This window comes from Mus caroli, unplaced genomic scaffold (assembly GCF_978045245.1).
Source record: "Mus caroli unplaced genomic scaffold, Mus_caroli_1 scaffold_10, whole genome shotgun sequence".
Taxonomy (NCBI): domain Eukaryota; kingdom Metazoa; phylum Chordata; class Mammalia; order Rodentia; family Muridae; genus Mus; species Mus caroli.
In genome coordinates this window covers 46,361,953-46,381,841 of record NW_028227265.1, presented here as the reverse complement: position 1 = coordinate 46,381,841, position 19,889 = coordinate 46,361,953, and the positions used below count along the sequence as shown (strand labels likewise).

General features: G+C 43.6%; 1 protein-coding gene across 1 annotated transcript in view; it reads left to right on the top strand.

Annotated features, from left to right (window-relative positions):
* The window catches only part of Tbc1d9 (TBC1 domain family member 9), a 103,480-nt gene that overhangs the window by 55,141 nt on the left and 28,450 nt on the right, over nucleotides 1-19,889 (top strand). The window contains exons 3-9 of the mRNA XM_021169602.3: nucleotides 216-334; nucleotides 9,293-9,521; nucleotides 9,938-10,199; nucleotides 12,350-12,557; nucleotides 15,518-15,724; nucleotides 17,207-17,377; nucleotides 18,172-18,322. Coding sequence (XP_021025261.1) covers nucleotides 216-334; nucleotides 9,293-9,521; nucleotides 9,938-10,199; nucleotides 12,350-12,557; nucleotides 15,518-15,724; nucleotides 17,207-17,377; nucleotides 18,172-18,322 — 1,347 coding nt within the window. The remainder of the gene's footprint in view (nucleotides 1-215; nucleotides 335-9,292; nucleotides 9,522-9,937; nucleotides 10,200-12,349; nucleotides 12,558-15,517; nucleotides 15,725-17,206; nucleotides 17,378-18,171; nucleotides 18,323-19,889) is intronic.

The following is a 19,889-nucleotide window of genomic DNA, read 5'->3' as shown; positions in this document are numbered from 1 at the left end:
AGCTTCTGAACTGACCCAGTTCAAATAATCTAGAACACAGGACTTGCTCTTGGGTGTCATCTTGTGTGTCTCTTCTCTGGAGGGTTATAGTCAGAACTCTGGGAATGGCAAACAGTCTCCTTTGCTGGTGTTGAAAGCTGGTGAACTAAGCTTGGTTCTTAGTGTGTTTGGTAAGAAACTTGACATCTGCTGCTGTCCCCTCTGCATTCATGCAGGTGGCTCCAGGAAGGAGGTTACTGAGCACTGGGAATGGCTTGAACAGAACCTACTGCAGACACTCTCCATCTTTGAGAATGAGAATGACGTCACCACATTTGTAAGAGGGAAAATACAGGTAATAGTGTTTTCCTTTTGTTTTGGATGAATATTATTGAAATATGTCATGTGCATGTATAAAATTCTCAAGGGATTAAAAATGTTCTTAAACAGATAACTAGAAAAATCTAAAATTTACAGAAATTTTGCAAAAATAAGAACTATTTATAACCCACCTGTGTGCCTTTTGCTCAGACTTAACTAACATTCCACCCTATTTGCTTAGGATTTTTAAAAATTTTTTATTTATTTTATGTATGTGAGTACACAGTCACTGTCTTCAGACACCCCAGAAAAGGGCATTGGATTCCATCACAGATGGTTGTGAGCCACCATGTGGTTGCTGGGATTTGAACTCAGGACCTCTGGAAGAGCAATCAGTGCTCCCAACCGCTAGCCATCTCTCCAGTCTCATGTTCAGTACTGTCAAGGCTGACATTTGAGAGGAGCTTCCTCTTAAATCCTTCAGTGTATGTTTTCTAATAGTGATATTTGATGAAAAAAATAAACTTAACATTATTTAGCAATGAATGTAACTATCATTATTATATTATTGCTTTAATGTTTAGCTTATATGCTAATTTAAAAATAGCATTATTTATCTTATGCATATAAGTGTCTTGCTTGCATGTGTATATGTGCTCCATGTGTGCACCTGATGCCCTCCAAGGTCAAAAGAGAGCATTGGGGCCCCTGGAACTGGAGTCACAGGTGCTTTAAGCTCCTGTGTGAGGGCTAAGAACCAAACTGGGTCTTCTACAGGAGCAGACAGTGCTCTAAACCACCGAGCCATCTCCCCAGGCCCATATATTCTAATCTAAATGGGGTTGAATAGACCCTTGATATCTTTGGTTTTTTTCTGTCTAGGAGGGAATTGAATTTAGCTTGTATCTCTTTAATATCCTTCGGTCTGGAATATTTCCACAGCCTTTCCTTATGTGTCAGGACATTAATGTTGTTAAAGTGTGCACTTCTAGTTTTCATAGGAGGATATGTAATTTGGGGTTGTGTCAGATGTCTCTCTGTGATCAGATTCAAGTCTTGCCTCCTAGACAAACTTCCGTAAGCAATCTTGTGTCGTCCTCATCCTGTAGTGTCCTGAGGCACATCATGCTCACCTGCCTCTCGCCAGAATTACAAATCCATTCAAAGCATTAGCCATTTTTTTCTGCTGTAGAATTCATACATTTATGTTTACAAATAATAATATTTTATAGGAAAATTTTATCTTTTAAGAATTATTTATTTTATGCATATAAGTGCATTCTACCTGTATTCAGACACACCAGAAGAGGGTATCTGATCACCATGTGGTTGCTAGAATTGAACTCAGGACCTCTGGAAGAACAGTCAGTATTACTAACCTCTGAGCCATCTTTCCAGCCCTAGGAAAATATTTTAAACCACAAATACCTCTTTTTTTGTCAAAAGTTCCCTGTTGGTATAGTATCCATTACTGACTTTTAAAAATCTGCATAGTTCTTCAATTCGATAGTTTGCCAACAGTGGTTTTATTAAGACAATTGGCATCATCACTGTCTTCAGACCCATCAGCAGAGGGCATCGGATCCCATTGCAGGTGGTTGTGAGCCAACATGTGCTTGCTGGGAATTGAACTCAGGACCTCTGGAAGAGCAGTCAGTGCTCTTAACCCCTGAGCCATCTCTCCTGCCCGAAAATTGACATCAACAGAGTACTATTAGCTTAACTGTAGGCATTATTTCAATATTATTTTGAAAATGCTACATCCTTTCTGAAATCACAGTCTAATTCAGAATCACAGACTTCCTTCATCTCGTCGTTCTTGTTCTCTGTATTTGGTGTGTGTGCTGAAACTGGTTCAGTCACTACCTGTGCTTGGATATTTAGATGCCTTCCAACATTTTGCAACTATAATTCTGCTACATTCATTCTGCATGGACTTGTGTTTGCATATGACTGAGGTTGTATCTTTAGGGTGAACTTGCACAAGAACTTCCAGATGGAAGGATAATGTGTGTGCTGTCTTGCTAACTATTCAGTTCCTCTCGAGGGTACAGTATCATTTAATACTCCCATTGACATGTGTGCCAGCACCATCTTCCCACAGCAACTCTAGTAGTGTCGATTCTCCAGCTTCCCAACTACTGCTCACCTTACAGGAGAGGAAGATGGCTTCCCTGGTGCTTGACGCCTTTGTAAGAGAATATGGATCATGTTTCCCATGGTTAAGGGCCACAGTTTGTATCTATACACCTCTGTGTGTATCTTTTCTTTATCTTTCATAGGATTTTGGGGTCTCCCTTTTCTTGAATTTTTATGGTGTGTGTGTGTGTGTGTGTGTGTGTGTGTGTGTGTGTAGGCCAAAGGATATTTTAGGGTCATTTCTCAAGTGTCGTCGACCCCTTTTTGTTTGTTTTTGTTTTTTAAAGACCACACTGTCTCTGGCCAGGAACTTGGATGCACACTAAGCTTCGAGCTCTGGGGATCCACCTGTCTCTGTTCCCACAGCTCTGGGATTGCAGGCATGCTGCTGAGACTGGGATTACAGGCATGCTGCTGCCCCATGCTCAACTTTGTCTTCCTAGGTTCTAGGGGTTGAATGTCAGCACTTTCCTGGAGAAGCTATCTTTCCAGCCCCCTCTCACGTTAATGTACTAGTTATTTTTATCAAAAGGCCATTTTGCTTCTGTTGGTGACACACATGTGCCGTAGGTATTTATCCTGTTTGTCATTTGTCAGCTAATTTTGCTCACCATAATTTTTGCCATGCAAGGTTATAAGGTGACTTTTTTTATGCATCAGGAGAGGCTTTCAAAATGGTCAATTTTTTCTGTCTTAGCAAATGTGTTTTTAGACATGGTTTAAAAACAAAAAAACAAAAACAACAAATCAAATCTTTTTAGACCCAGAGTAAGGAGGATTCTAGGAAGTGGTCTGACAGAATTACCACTCGTAAAATCCCTAGAGTGGTCCATGTTCTCTTTCTTCTATTTGACTAAACTGTTCCACTGCACAGAATAATGGCAGCAGGGTCTGAGGTCTTTGAAGTGGGGAGTGGATTGGACGTGGCTGTGTACAACTCTGACACCAGACTGAAGAAAAGCGCATGCAGTCACCCGTGCCTGCTCCTCAGGCTCAGCCTTCCCTCAGAATGAATGCACACTCTCTTTTTAGGATTCCCTACTAGGGACTAGAAGAGACCTAAGAAAGGGATGGGATAATGCCTTGGGAATGGCCAGTTTGTGTGTGTGTGTGTGTGTGTGTGTGTGTGTGAGAGAGAGAGAGAGAGAGAGAGAGAGAGAAATGGAGAACATTGTGTTGATGAAACTAGGTTTCTATGTATATTCATGTATGTGAATACAGAGACCAGGAGAGGTTCTAATTACATCAAATATGAGGGGCTGGATGAAAAGTTCAGGCAGCTGGGGTGGAGAAGACACACAGACATGGAACATAGGTAACCAGGAGCCCCCTCACAGCCCTGCCTGCCTCTGAGACTGTCATCATCTCTGGTTAATGAATAAAGAGATAGAGGAAGACACTGGAGTCTCTGAGGGACAGTAGCTAGATAACAAATGAAGAAAGGAAGGACAAATCATACCAAATACGCTTTCTTTGCACTACATTAAATATGTCAGGTTTATTTCCCCTGAAACCGTTTATGAGGGGGAATTCCCATTAATGCAATTATGTGTGAAAGAATGTCGTTCGTGTGTAAATGAATGGCTTACTGGTTCACAGATTGCCCAGTAATTAAGGGAACCAGCAGGCTTATTTGTTATGAGATCTAATTAACTTTTATAAATTATAAATGTAATCACTATGCAGGGAACAGGAATTCAAGTGCCGTACATAGCATTCTGTATAGCTCTTTCTGGATGTTCAACATGGTGATCATAATAATAGGACTCTATGCTCCTATGAATCTGCTCTTTTGTTACAGCCTTGACCAGTATCTACCATAGCTGTGTAATCATAGTTGTTTTACTAACGGAATATAACTCCATAATTGACTTGACTTTGCCTTCCTAGAAGTTATCTCAGCTTCTAAATTATCGGGGGATAACCAGACACAAATAAAGATGGGAACTTTTGTTCACATGACTTTTTTTGCCACAAATTATATTTCTCCAGTCACTTTTGGGGCTAGAAAGAGATTAATAGAAGAGATAATTAAAAATGTTTAATAACTCAAAATGTTAACAGATCTTCTGTACATGTTGTTAAACCGGGATCATGTGCTTGCTTTCATATGACTTTTTACAGGCTTATTTTATTATTTTAATCATGAATGCATGCTTGTGCCTGTGTGCAGTATGTGCTCATGAGTGCATGTGTCTGCAGAGCTGAGTCACAGGCAGGTAGGAGCCACCTGATGTGTATGCTGAGAACTAAACCTGAGCCAGTCCCTCCAGCCTTTGTTGAAATGGCCTTGAAGTTGAACATCTTAATGTTTTAATGTTTTTTCTTTAATTATGAAGCTAAACATTTTATTTTTGTTAACCAAGTTTTTTTTTTTGTTTTGTTTTGTTTTCTGTGGGTTTGTTTTGTTTTGTTTTGAGACTAGGTCTGTATTCCTGGCATGTCTAGGACTTACTATGTAGACAAGGCTGGTCTTGAACTCACAGAGATCTTTCTGTCCCTGCCTCCTAAGTGCTGAGATTAAAATATACACGATATCTAGCCTTAGGTATACCAAGTTAATTTCACTTTTTAAATATACCTTTACATATTTAAATTAACAAATTAACATTAGGCATCTAACCTGTTAGATATTTCGAATTTCTGACGTTAGGAGCCGTGGCCTAGAACCAGAGTGGCTTTAGATTAAGTAGACCCCCATAGACTTTAGAGGAGAGCAATATTCCATCTCTGTTTTCCATTGACCTGACCTCCTGGCTGAATGTTCACACAAAAGCCAAGGAAAGCTTTGGCATTCCAGACTCTGTCTTTTCCTAAAGGTGGGAAAGTTGGAAGCGGGAGCCATTGAATCGGTCTGTTACTGAATGTACACTAGGCCCTATCAAGTTTCAAGCTAACATTTCTTAGTTCCATATATTCATAAATCCATCCATACTTTAAAACATCTAAGTGAATATTCTAGATGCTGTTATTTAGCACAGTGTTTTGTGCCCGTAATGACAGGGCCTTACCCATGGTCTTGTGTACCTCACTCAGTTTTAATGCTCTCCCTATTCTGACTTTGGTAACAGATCTGCCACAAATACAAGCCTGCTTGAGGTTTCCTGGATGATTCCAGGCCAAGGTGGTTGCCTAGGAAACCCTGACGCTGCTTCCCATTACTGTATTATTCTCCTTCTTTTAGTTGTGTTTTTGAGGGGCCAGGGGATTGGAAACGGTTTAACTCTGTAGCATATGTTGACCCAGAAGTTACTGTGTATCCCAGGCTGGCCTCAAACTCATCAAGATCCTTCTGAACTCTTTTCACTCAATGATCCAATGCCCCCGGGCTGCCTCTGGTTGTCTGACATCCCTCATGTAACTCTACTGAAGCCTGTTCCTGTCCAGAATAACGTATGTCCACCTCCTTGGGCTGACAGGAGCTCCGTGTCTGTTCTCTCAGAGGAAAGCAATCTGATCTTAGTCTCCCAGGGAGAAGGGCTGCTACTTGAGATGTCAGTCATCCTGCTACCCTGGATGAGCACACAACTGAAAAGTTGACTTCGTAAGAGTCAACTCATAATGAAACAATGCAGATTTCACAATCCACAACTGGTATCATACAATAAAAAAAAAAACAAAATATGGCTCCCTAAGATATACTCAAATATATTCTAATTTGAGAACACAACATATTCTCCATTAAGATTATTGTACTGAATACCCTTTAGACATTAGGTATATGTAAAATGTTCAAGGCACTATTGTTAGTGTTGGAACTCAGGCTTAGTGGTTGATGTATATAATATATATAAGTATGGTATAAACATAAACTGAATCTGTCCACTGACATAAATGGAAAGAGTATAGAACTGAGAGCGTTTAGATGGAATCACCAGTTGCTTGGTTTCACAGGGAGGGACGGCTGCCTAGGGAGAGGATGGGCAGGGAAACATCCTAAGGAGTGGATGCAGCACAGGCTTAGGTAGGAATGTTACCAAGTCTCTGTTTCACAACACGGCTGTTACAAAACGGCCTGAGTGGGGAGAGAACCTTGACAGGAAGCCACTGTGATAATCCTAGCCCATGTTGAGGATCTAGGAGTGCCTATGAAAGTAGACTATACTGAACATGAGGTGTGGGGTTGCAATTCACCTGGGGATCCCGCTGATTGCTGTTAGCTCTGTGCCCAAGATGCTCAGTCACTTGAATGGTGATGGCAATGTTTGGAAGACTGAGGCTTTCCCTTCAGCCACCACCCCTAGTGGCCACCACTGCAGGCCATAAGGTATGGCAATGGACAGAAAATTCAGGAAACGATTTCAAGATAAGAAGCAGAGAATCACCATCACTGGTGCTGCGTGTGAGGGAAGAAATCATGGCTGGGAGGTAGGAATTAATTAAGCCAGACTTGGGGAGTTGCTGTGGTGACAGACAGAGGGACTCTCAGGATGATGGGACCACAGAGGAGGTGAGAGTTATAAAGGACACCTGTAGGCTGGCTGGGGCAGAATTCCCCATGGGAAATTATTCAGATACTGCACAAGGAAGGAAAAAGTTACAGTGTCATTTGGATTCAAACTGAATTTGACCCAGTATTTGTACTGTGACAGGAGTGGTGAGCTACTTAGGTTATGAATAATAAATGATGTAGACAAATTGGTTTCTTAATTAGTTTTATTTTTGCATATGCTAGTGTGTCCTGGTGCCTGTGGAGATCAGAGGGGAAGCTGGGTCCCCTGGGACTGCAGTCATGCATAGTTGTGATTCACCATGAAGGTTCTGGGAATCGGACCCCAGTCCTCTGCGATGCAAGTGCTCTTAGCTGCTGAGCCATTGCTCCCATTTCCAAAATCAGTATACATGGGTGGAGGCAGAGGGTATGCTGGGTGTGCTCCTCCATTGTTCATGAGGAACACACACACACACATACAAACACACAGTCTCACACACACATAACACACACACACACGTCTGTGAGGAGGGTGTATTTGTCGGGATGTCTACATGGGTGGAGGCAGAGGGTATGCTGGGTGTGCTCCTCATTTCTTCTCTACTTTATTTTTTTGAAACAACATTTTTCACATTAATCTGGGGGTCCATGATTCCACTAAACAGGCTGACCCTAAAGCCCAGGGATCCTCCTGTCTCCACATCATTTCGGAGCTAACATTACAGAAATGGGCCTGTGGAGACAGCTGTTTTCCATGTCTGTTCTGGGCAATCAAATCAGGTCCTTGTAGGTCCTCATGGTTGCTCAGCAACCATTTACTAACTGCCCTATCCAGCTATGCCACCACGACCACCACCAAACTTGTTTTAAAAAGATGTTTGAGGGGTACTATTCAGGCTGCATTGAAAGAATGAGAACCCAATAGATAGCCCAAAGGCCAGGAGTTATAGATAAAATGATCCTGTTAAGTTTTTAATCCTAAGGATGCCGAAGGACTCAGTCCTGTCTAGGAAAATCCCAAAGTTTTCCCAAGTTCCCACAGGTACAAGTGACACCGTGGAACCTGAGTTCACAGCTGCCATGCCCAATGAGAATGAGATCAGAGAAACTGAAGATGAGGTAAGGGCAGACTTGACAATTAAAGTCAACCATGGAATTTGAGGGAATTTTTTCTTTTTATATATATATATGTATATACTTGCACATATGTGTGTGTGTGAGAGCATGTGAAAACCCTCACACATGTGCATTGTCATGTGTGCCATAGTGCCCATGTGGAAGTTGGAGGACAACTTCCCTCTACCGTGTGGGTCCTAGGGCTTGAACTCAGGAAATCAAATTTGGCAGCAAGTGCCTTTAGCCACCGAGCCATCCCTCCAGCCCAAGGAAGCTGCTTCTGACAGAGATGCACAAAGACAGTCCCTAGGAAATTACAGAGGATCTGGCTAACAACAAAAATGGCATCTCAGGCTAGCAGAATGATGCAATAACAGATTTAGATTAGACCATTGTCTTAGGGTTTTATTGCTCTGAAGAGACACCATGACCAAAGTCATATATTGGGACATTTAATTGGGGCTGGCTTAGAGGTTTAGAGGTTCAGTCCGTTATCATCATGGTGGGAAGCATAGCAGAGTGCAGGTAGCTGAGAGTTCTACATCCTAACAGGAAGGCAGCTAGGAGCAGACTGTCCTCAGGCAGCTAGGATGAAGGTCTCAAAGCCCACCCCACAGTGACATACTTCCATCAAAAAGGCCGTACCTACTCCAACAAGACCACACTTCCTAATAGTGCCACTTCCTGGGCCAAGCATATCCAAACCATAACCAGTCACATTCAATGCAAATATTTTATCTCCTGGGCATCTGTCAAAAAGTCTTTTGTCTAAGTTCCATTCTCATATTCACTTGCCTTCAGCTCAAACAACAACTCAGGCTCTGGGACTCAGGACAGATGTCTGTTAGTGACTTATATTCAGCCTTGCCTCCCTTGGTCTTCTATGGTAAATTGTTTTGTTTTGGTTTGGTTTGGTTTGGTTTTTTTGATTGTTTGTTTGTTTGTTTTTTGGAAAAGCTAGAAGTTGACTCTTTCTTGATGTGTTTAGTAAATATTCAGTGACAAGATGCTTTTATTCCCTTATTTTAAAATAAAACAGCTTAACTTTTAGTGAACATAAATTAACAAATAACCAATAGACGTGTAATAAAATCACACGTTACTGGTTAATTGGCTAGGCATGGAGGCTCCGGGGAGGCTGACCCAGGAGGGGCCAATCTGGTACTATGGAGAAGCCTAGCATCTGATGGGTTGGCTGCCTTTGGAGAGAACTAATCATTAAAACAAATCTGGTCTTAGGAGGTGCTTCACTCCTCTGTGTTCCGCTGCAGGCATAACCCCGTCTGTTTGCTTTGTCCCGATTAGGGCATCATTGCCGAATATAACAAAATCAATGATGTGAAAGAAGATGAGGATACAGAGAAGTTTAAAGAGGCCATCGTGAAGTTCCACAGGCTGTTTGGGATGCCTGAAGAAGAGAAACTAGTCAACTATTACTCATGCAGCTACTGGAAGGGGAGGGTCCCTCGGCAGGGCTGGATGTACCTAAGCATCAACCACCTGTGTTTTTCCTCCTTCCTGATGGGGAGGGAAGGTGAGTGGTCTCTCGTCTCAGCGAGAGCCTTTGGAAAGTCCGCTGACGGTTTTCCCTGATCTCATAAACCAAATCAGAACGGCAAAGCCATGTATACAGAGGGGAGTCAAGACTGTTTCCTGACTGTTTAATCAGTGAATTCAGTTAGGTCCAATTCAGCAATTACAAACAAATTATTCACTGAGTACTAGAGGTTCAGTAAAGGTACCGTTGATTCAGTCGATGGGACTTCAAGTCTAATAATTCTGATCCCAGAGTTCATGTAATACAAGTTATTACTAACGAACGAGACCATAAAAACAGATCAGGAGCTCAAACGAGTTGGGCAGGTTGTGTGGCGGGGTTGTGAGCTTATCGTATCGGGAAAGACACTTATCTGAAGTAAGTACTGACCCACCCTTGTTGCCCGTGCTCAGCCAAGCTGGTGATCCGGTGGGTGGACATCACTCAACTGGAGAAGAACGCCACGCTGCTCCTGCCGGATATGATCAAAGTGAGCACAAGGTCCAGTGAGCACTTCTTCTCCGTGTTCCTCAACATCAATGAGACGTTCAAGCTGATGGAACAGCTTGCCAACATAGCCATGAGGCAGCTCTTGGACAATGAAGGCTTTGAACAGGACCGATCCCTGCCTAAACTCAAGAAGAAATCTCCCAAAAAAGTATCTGCTCTGAAACGGTGGGTGAGAGAACCTTTAGAACTCAGAGATGGAAAACCTTTCAATTCACTCGGGGCACTGAGCTCTGGCCAACTTCCAGCTCATGAGCGCTTTCCTGAGTGTAGCTACAACAGGGAAAGGCTGCCGGAGGCATGCCAGGTCAGTTAGAGAAATAGGCATGACCATTCCCTCCACCATGTGGTGAGATCTCTGCTAGTCCTAAGGACAGAGTGCAGTGGGTTCACACTGACCTCAGGTGACCTCAGTGGAGCTGCTCTGAGCTGGGGTCATGGGTTATAGAAGGTGCACATTTGGGGCAGAAGGATCACATGGAGGAAGCCCAAGGGAAAAACACCAAGAGCAGTCGGTCATTGGCCGGGATGTGGGATGAGGAGATGCAGGGAAGTGTGGTGTGTGTGAGAGAGCCAGGGTGGGGCGAGGGAACGCCAAAGCCTCTTGATGTTGATCTCGGACACAGAATTGCCCTTCCTAAGATGGGAAATGAGTCAAGGAAGACTGATTCCAGAGCGTCTGAGGGGTTGGTTTTGATTGTGTTGAGTGGAGTTGCTAACAGGACATCAGGATGGAGGTTATTCCTCTAATCACATAAAGGTGGGAAGTGTTGCTATGCAGGTGGGAATGGGAGTCTGAAAAGACAAGCGCATCATTAGAATGTCTTCTGGGGTTTCTTTCGGGTTTTGACCTCCTAGTGAACAACAGATTTATTCGTTACCTAAATGAACTATATACCTAGTAAAACTCAAAAGCAATTAACAGAGGAGACCTTGAAGGCGATTGACAAAGAAGAGATGCTTTTGGTTTGTTTTGAGTTCGGAAAATATTTGATGCTGTGTGACTTTTTCCACAGAGACAGGGACACTGTTCATCCCAGATATGGCATTAACGACAAACCAAAGAAATGACACCCAAACCAAGCTTAGTGATCTAGTTAGTTTATTGGGGTTCCTGACAGGAACTTTAGCTTGTCACTGGGACACTCACCCCAGCATGGGCATCACCTCCTGAGACTGTACCCCTGTAGGACGCTTGCATGGCCTGCAGTGTGGCCCAGCAGCTCAGCCAGATGGACAGCACCCTCTTCTAGTGTTGTTACTGCTCCTATAACCCGTGTGTGTGTGTGGGGTGGGGGGGACGGACGGCGGCGGCTGGTGAATGGTGTGTGTTTTGTAAGATTACTGAGCCTGGAAGTCTTGTTTACTTCCTGAATCCTATATGATCTATTTACTTCCGGAGTCTTAGGAGTCTTCCTCCTCATTTAGGAGAAGTTCAGAGGAAAATGACTGTACAAAAAAACATGGACTGGATGGAAGGCTCTGAGAGGAAAACTTTGTTGGGGAGGGTAGGCACCGTGATGAAGAAGCCTAAGGATGAAGCATAAGAAAGCGGTTTCCAAATGGGATCTTTGTAGGATGTGAATTATGCCAATGTGTGCAGCTCCAGAGCCGATGAGACAGACAGAGCAGAGGCAGGCTGTGGCTCTTGTGCGTTCACTGTCCGTGGGGAACCAAGCCAGCGGGTGAACTAGACCTTCTGTGGGGCACAGGTGGGATAGAGTTCTGAGCAGGAGAAGAATGTCATCAGGGGAAGTAGTGGAGTCAGCCGAAGGAAGCCTCAGGTGAGATCTAGGGCCTTTGTGTCTGGAAGTGTGCTGTTCCAGGTTTCTTCACCCTGTAGCTCAGGGTGCAGAGTGACACCCCACGGGGTTTTTTTGCTGTTCATGCTGCAGTTAGATCTTTCAGGGCTACACGGAGAAACCCTGTCTTGGGAAAACAAAATAAAATAAATAAAACCAAACAAACAAAAATGGTGAATCTCCAAGAATGACTCTGGATAAAAGTTGAATGACCTCTTTCAGAATCCTTGCATTATTTGGAAAGAGAATGTGCTTCCTTTTTCAGACTTATTTTGCCCCAGATTTTAAAAACAAAACAAAAAAAACCCAACATTTACTGTTATTAATTGTAAAATGGCTAGATTTTACTGTAGTAAAATTATGTGCTCAGAGGTTGAAACCCCACCAATACACAGCCAAGACTGGGAGGAATGGGTCTGGAAAGACTGAGGCAAGGGCTGGAACCCTCCATGGTGGGAGTTAAAAAGCATTGCTGCGTCTTTCTTGGTGACCTGAACAGCAGTCATTGGCTTGCAGTGATCTGGATGCCAGAGCGAAGAGCGAGCGATACCGCGCCCTTTTCCGGCTGCCCAAAGACGAAAAGCTAGACGGACATACTGACTGCACCCTCTGGACTCCGTTTAACAAGATGCACATTTTGGGTCAGATGTTCGTCTCCACTAATTACATCTGTTTTGCCAGCAAGGAGGAAAACCTCTGCAGCCTCATAATTCCACTCCGGGAAGTAAGTGGAAACCTGGGATTTATTTTCTTTATTTAGACTGTGCCGGTGTGTACTACATGCCTACAGGTGGTTGTGTGTGTGTGAGTGTGTGTGTGTGCGCGCGCGCATGCACGCATGTGTGTATCGATTCGTGCACCATAACGACAGGTGGAGGCCAGAGCATTGCTGTCAGTTGGCTTCCTCCGTTGTCTCTTCCTGACTGCTATAAGCAGGATCACTCACAAAACCGGAAGCTCTCCAGTTCAGCTACACTGGCAGCCAATCAGTTCCTGAGATGCACTTGTCTCCGTCCCCTGTGCTAAGGTTACAGACAGATGCGCCCGCATAAACACAAGCTTTATGTGGGTTCATGGCATTCAAACCCTGGTCCTTGTGTTTATATACATGAAGTGCTCTTACCCACACCAAGCCATCTTTCTAAGGTTTTTTTCTTTTTTCTTTAAACAAAACATTGGTCTGTTTTTTGCCATCAGTGAGTACTGATGGTGCCTGGGGTGGGCGGTGTAGAAGTTGGAAGCCCTGTGTACTTTGGTCTTTTTCAGTGAAGTTAAGGGGATCAAAGCTTTTGGGCTCTTCATCACCACCATGCTCAGAGCCCTGAGGTAAAAAAGGTTCATGTTCCAGTCTGCTGCTCTTTGATTTAAAAATATTACTTTCCTTATATTTTAAGAGTAATGTGTTACTGTCTTAGCAAATTTCCAAAAATATTGATAAGAAGAAGACAAAATTCCCACCTTGCTCCACCATTTGGAGACAACCACCACTGAACCCATCAGATAGACTTTTCAGCTTTCCCAGTGCATTATCGTGTATACGTCATACATTTAGATATAAACATAGAGAGATAGTTTTATTTCATCTTACAGCAGCAGTATAATTGTTAATGACTATATACTATTCCATTAAGTGTAGTACTTAATGCATTCCTCTGTCTATCCATGGGTGGAGCTTCTCACTGCTGCAGGCACGTGTAAGATCTCCTCAAGTTATGGATTACCAATTCCCTGAGGCTGAATTGTTTGATCAAATAGTGCATGAAGTATCAAACAAATGACAGGTCCTCTTCACTTAAATTGTAGGTTTAACTGAGTAATATTAGAACATATTCACTTTATCGTAGGTTTAGCTGAGTAATAATAGAACATTTTTTGAGATCAGGATAATTTATCAGAGGTGAATTTGAGAAGATCAGTTATGTTGCACTTAATGATAAACAGGCTCCATAATTTGTTCCTGCAAATTCATTTTGGTTGAATTAGTAAATTAGCAAATTCACTTAGTTCTAAGCATATTTTTTTAAAAAGTGCATGCATGAGTGTGTGCGCATGTGTGTATGTGTGTGTGTGTGTGTGTGTGTGTGTGTGAGAGAGAGAGAGAGAGAGAGAGAGAGAGAGAGAGAGATGTGTAGGTATGAAGTGTCCAGGTCAGAGGATAATGCTGGAGAGGTGAATCTCTCCTTCTAACTTCATGTTGGCTCCAGGGCTGGAACTTGGGTCTCCAGGTTTGGGGGGCAGGCTCTTGACCTGCTGCAGGGACATCTTGCTGGCCCCTCAGCATGATTTCCTTTACCAGATTCTGCCCGAGTGTGGTACAGCTGTTACCTGGAACAGCAAGGGAAATGCACTTTGGGATCAAAAGCCAACATAGTTTTGCCAGTGTGCAGTGGCCAGACTGCAGAATGAGGAAGACAAGAGATTCTAGCTTTAGATAGAAAGTTGAAGTTATGGTGGACACACCACTTAACGTTTGCTCTAAGATTTGTTGTTTTAATGTACTAAAGAAAAATTTTTTAGTATATTTGTATTTGTTTGAAGTTGATGAAAATCCTGTTCAAAACCATTGGTATTGGGCTTGGTAGATAGATATCTGTACTTTATTTGTTTGCAAGCATGAATGTCTGAGTTTGGATCCTCAAGACCCATCTTGAAATTCAGGCATGGCAGTATGCTCCTGTTTGGGAGGCAAAGGCTGCGGGGTCCCTGGCATTCCCTGGCCAGACAACCTAGACAAACTGGTGAACTCCCAGTTCAGTGAGCAACCCTGCCTCAAAAGGTAAGGTAGAAAGTTATTGAGGGAGAGATTCCTCAGAATCCACTTCTGACCATCCTCATGCCTATGTTCACACATGCACACACACAAAACACATATTCACAAATGCAGCATGTACATACACAGAGAGAGACAGAGACAGAGAGATGTAGTCTTCAGTTCAAAGACAGCTATTTCTCTTTTCTTTTTCTTTCACACTGTAGAAGACTTGATTGAGTGCCCACAAATGTATACATACATGCATATACCTGCAGGCACGTGTGCGCACACACCCACACACACATACCCACACACGCACAGAGAGAGGAGCAAGAGAGAGCACAGGTGCACAGTTGTTCAGTTGTTTACATCCTGTCTGCTCAGGAACAAGTCCTTGAAAGCATTCGCTGCCAAGCCCTGGCATCTGTATGATGCATCCAATGGACTGGTGGCATTCTGAAAGCCATCATAATCTTTACTTAGTAAAAGGAGACAGCATTGGAATTACTTTATTACTGATGATACAGCAGCTAGGAGAGCTGTCTCCTTTGGCTCCATGAAATTTTAATGAAAACTGGGAATTCCTTTTCAATCTCAAGCTTGTCATGACTGGCATCCTGGGCCAGTTATTGCTGCAGAGCTGTGCCCAGCAAGATGTCTGGCAGCATCAGACTAGGCAGCTGTCACTTCTCCACCAGTGACAAACAAATATGCCTCTGGTTGCTGGAAAATGTCCCCTAGTTTGGAAAAACCCAGAAAGATCATTCTATTTTCCATTTAGAGTCTCCAGTTTGACTTGTGTTGGAAGGATTTCTGTTTGTCTGAGACATGGATGGCTTCCCCAGGGACTTGGGATGTGAGCTCCTTGCTCTTTCAGCAGGGGCTGCCTTCCCAGTCCTCCCACACGGTGCGCCTGCTTCCTCTTTCCCCAGGTAACCATCGTGGAGAAGGCCGACAGCTGCAGTGTGCTCCCCAGCCCTCTGTCCATCAGCACCAGGAACAGGATGACCTTCCTGTTCGCCAACTTGAAAGACAGAGACTTTCTGGTGCAGAGGATCTCAGATTTCTTGCAGCAAACGACTTCTAGGATCTATTCAGACAAAGAGTTTTCGGGAAGCTGCAACAGCTCAGATGATGAGGTTGGTGGGAGACACCCGAGCATAGTAGGGCTACTCCTATGTTCACCGGAGCATCGTGGGGTCAGCCCTGATGTGTGCACCTCTTTGTCCAACTTGTTTGACTGTCAAATTTAACAGCTGTGTTAAGCCCCAAGTGCCAGCGCAGTATCTCAGCAGGATCGTCTTCAGTTATAAGGAATTGAAATTTGATCATAGCTCTATGATCAAGCAGTGGGTCTCGACTTTCCTAATACTACAACCCTTTAATGCAGTTCCTCAGGTTTTGGTGATCTCCTAACTATAAATTATTTCATTATCACTTTATAACTGTAATTTTGCTACTATGATGAATCATTGCGCAAATATGTTTTTTCGATCTTAGGAAACTCCTGTGAAAGGGTCATTTGACCCTCAAAAGGGTTGCCACCCAGAGTGTCACATAAACTAGTCAAGTGATCTGCTACAGAGCTATAACCCCAGCCTTCACTAAGTTCTCCAGGCTGGCCTTGAACTCACGCTGTAGCCCACAGAGGCTGTGACGTGCAATCCCTTAGCTTCAGCATTAGCTGGAATTCCAGGTTTATACCACCAGGCCCAGTTTCAGCCTTTTTAAGTTGGAGATATCATTAAGTGACCTGTTCTGATTACACGAAAAGTGACTCCTTTCTATTTAATGGCATCCGTGGGAAGGGTTCCGAAATCAGACCTGAAATATAGCATCACTATGGTGATTCTTCTGTGCTGGAATGCACAGGCCACCATCCAAAGAACAGTCAGCCGGAGTGGCGGAGGAAGCTTCAGTTAGCTAAAGACAGCAAGGTTGTGGGGACCAACCCTGTCCCTGCTGCCTAGTCACATCTGTAGCATTTTTGAGATGCCAGAAACTAGACCGGAGGCAAAACAGTTTTCAAAGCTTTTTGCTTCTGCCGTGTCCTGCTTCACTTGGAGGCAAATCAGTGAAGCGGATAACCGCACACTTTTATTGAGATAATACAGGGAAAATGTTTTGTCTTAAGTTAACTTGGCAATAGTGCTCTAATCTCTCCGCAGATAATAGAAATCCTTGAACAGTTTTCCTTTGTTCTTTTTCTTTTTCTTTCCTTCTTTCTTTTCCTTTTTTTGTGGGGTGGGGGCACAGAGAACCAGCCTGGAACTTGGCTGTGTAGCTGACAATGGCTCCACCTTCTGGGATGCTGGGATTATAGACTCAGGTCACCTCAGCCCGTTTCTGTGCTGCTGGGGATGAAGCCCAGGGCTGTGTGCACTGTAAGCAAACCCTTTACCAGCTGAGCTACACGCCTGGCCCCAGGAGGCCAAACTCTGGAGCAATGAATGCTGGAGTTTATGACTTAGCCCCAGATTAACTTCTGAAAGGTGTTGACTTGCTGGTATTTCCCGCTTCTTCACCCAGCAAGAGGGAAAACATGACCTAGCTGTTAATACTGTACAGAGAAGGGAGCTATGCCACCAGGCCCATTCACGTGTGTCCCTCTCCATTGACAGGTGTATTCTCAGCCCAGCAGCCTCGTTTCCTCCAGTCCCCAGAGAAGCACAAGCTCGGATGCTGATGGAGAACGCCCCTTTAACCTCAATGGCAACAGTGTCCCTACAGCCACCCAGACCCTCATGACCATGTACCGGCGGCGATCTCCTGAAGAATTCAACCCAAAATTGGTGGGTGCATTTTCCTGTCCACTGAAACTCACTGGATTAGAACAAAAGAAAACAAAACATTTTAAGATTTATTTTAGATATTTTTGGGGGTGTGTGTGTGTATACACATGCAGTTGGAGGCCAGAGGGAGCTCGGATCCCTAGGAGGTGGAACTATAGGCATTTTCAGCTTGTTATGTAGATCCTGGGATCTGAATTCTGACTGTATACTCTTGACCACTGAGCCATTTCTCCTGTCCCCATGTAGATATTTTTATTGTAATTAAACTAACATCAATAGAAATGGCCTTAAATGTTTGTAGAGATATCTCTAACATATTTTTTCATAAATAAGTAAAAACAATTTTTATCTAAGTGTGTCATTAGCTTGCAGAGTGGTTTTATGGAAACCTTGGGAGTCATAGTGCCTGTGTGACTTCTTTGTCTTTGGCCTTATTTTTTTTTAACTCCTGTGTAAACCAAACAACAAATAATGATGCTCTTTCTTGGCCCACATTTAAGTCACCAATTCGCATTCACGGGGGCCATTCACACAAAACTACAAGTATGACCAGCATTCTACTGGCTAGTGATTGGTCTACCATCAAGTAGCTACTGAACAGGAGACTCTGATAGAACAGGCTATGAGTGGATAAAATTAGGAAAAAACTCTAAGCATCCAGAGCTCTACATTCTCAGGAGTTCTGCTCAGAGTCAACTGTCCATCAACAGGGATCAGCCCGATCTCTCGTGGTGCCTTAGGACCTCCCATCAGAGCCTAATGGGGGATCGGTCATGCCCCACTATGTCTTTCAGGCCAAAGAGTTTTTGAAAGAACAAGCCTGGAAGATTCACTTTGCTGAGTATGGGCAGGGAATCTGCATGTACCGCACAGAGAAGACCCGGGAGCTGGTGCTGAAGGGCATCCCAGAGAGCATGCGCGGAGAGCTCTGGCTGCTGCTTTCAGGTAACAATTGCCAAGAGCAGTGCTGCAGGGTGACCGGGGCTGAGAGCAGTGCGGCAGGGTGGCTGGGGCTTCCTTCCAGCCTCCTTCCGATGCGCAGCCAAAGTCCTTTGGGATAAGATACCCAAATCACCAGGTTCTGGAGTCAATAGTATCTTCCTTCACAGGGGAGTTTCCAAGGTCACTGTCCCTATTCTCCAATGCGGTGGTTTCTTCTGTTTCTCCAGTGAGGCTGTTGAGGGGGAGGGAACAGGATCTGAAGTAGAAGTGTAATACTTTGTGAGTTGAAGTGCTGTTTTCTCCTGGAAATGTTGACTTCATCGAGAATCCTTCAGTGGGACTGGTTATGTTTTCTTTGGAGATGGGAATACACGTCTCTCTGCTCACCCCAGCTAGGGCACCAGTAACCGACTAGAATTCACTGAAGTCTACTTAGTGAACCAATGAGCTCTAGTAGGCTTCTTTGTTCAAGCATAGGTGAGAGGGTACTTACAGGAGCATGGACCACTTACTGGCCTCTAAACCACTGAAGAAAGGTCTCCCAGAGAGGAGTGACAGCTATTAACACTATTCTCTGTCCTCAGGGCATGCTTTCTGAGACAGACAGACAGACAGACACACACACACACACACACACCACCCAGCCAGTGCCTGCAAACACAGCAGAATTCAATCCTGTATATACTAAAGATTTTCCTACACACACACACACACACACACACACACCACATTTAATAATAGAGGCTAACTTATTAACTAGGCAAGGTAAGATATTAATAAACTGGTAAAATTAAGCCATTATAACAATATACCACAATAAAAGTCATCTAAAGTGGTGAGCTAATTTCTGCGATTTTTCTACTCGATTTTTTTCTCTTTTTAATATTTCAATCATTTCAGAGAAGCCACTACTATTTTCTGCCATCTGGAAACATCTAGTGCACCCCAGGAATCTTTGTACCCCAGTCATCAGCGTATACCTTTGACTATCGCCAAATCTTCATTTTAAAGGAAATGTTATTTACCAGTCTAACTCAGTCCGTGGGAGTATTTTTTTTTATTTGAACCTACAAATGGTCCCACCCAAGTACTTTTATCATATCTTTTTCCTTAAAAGCAAATGATATTGAAACTTAAAAATAAAGTCACTTGGCTTACAAGAAAGCCTTAACACTGTAGACCTTTCTGAAAGTAGACATAAATGGTAAAATTGACTATCATGAGATATATCTTAAAAAAATAAGAGGCTCAGATCCTAGAAATAAAATTAAAGATAGAAATTGTTTTATCTATTTTGTGTAAAGTTTGTTTGTTTGATTCCCACCCCCACGCCCCCCACCCCCATTTCACTGTGTAGACCAGACCCAGGTCCTCCCTGAAATGTTAAATGTGAGCTGGGCGTGGATGTGGATTTTTGTAATCCTAAAACTGGGGAGGATGAGGCAGGACACTCTCTACAAGTTTGAGGCCAGCCTGGGCTACCTAGTGAGTACAACACTAACCTGGGCTGCTTAAAAAGACGCTATTTCGGAAAACACAAAGTAATGCTCAAATTTGAGCCTGGTGCACT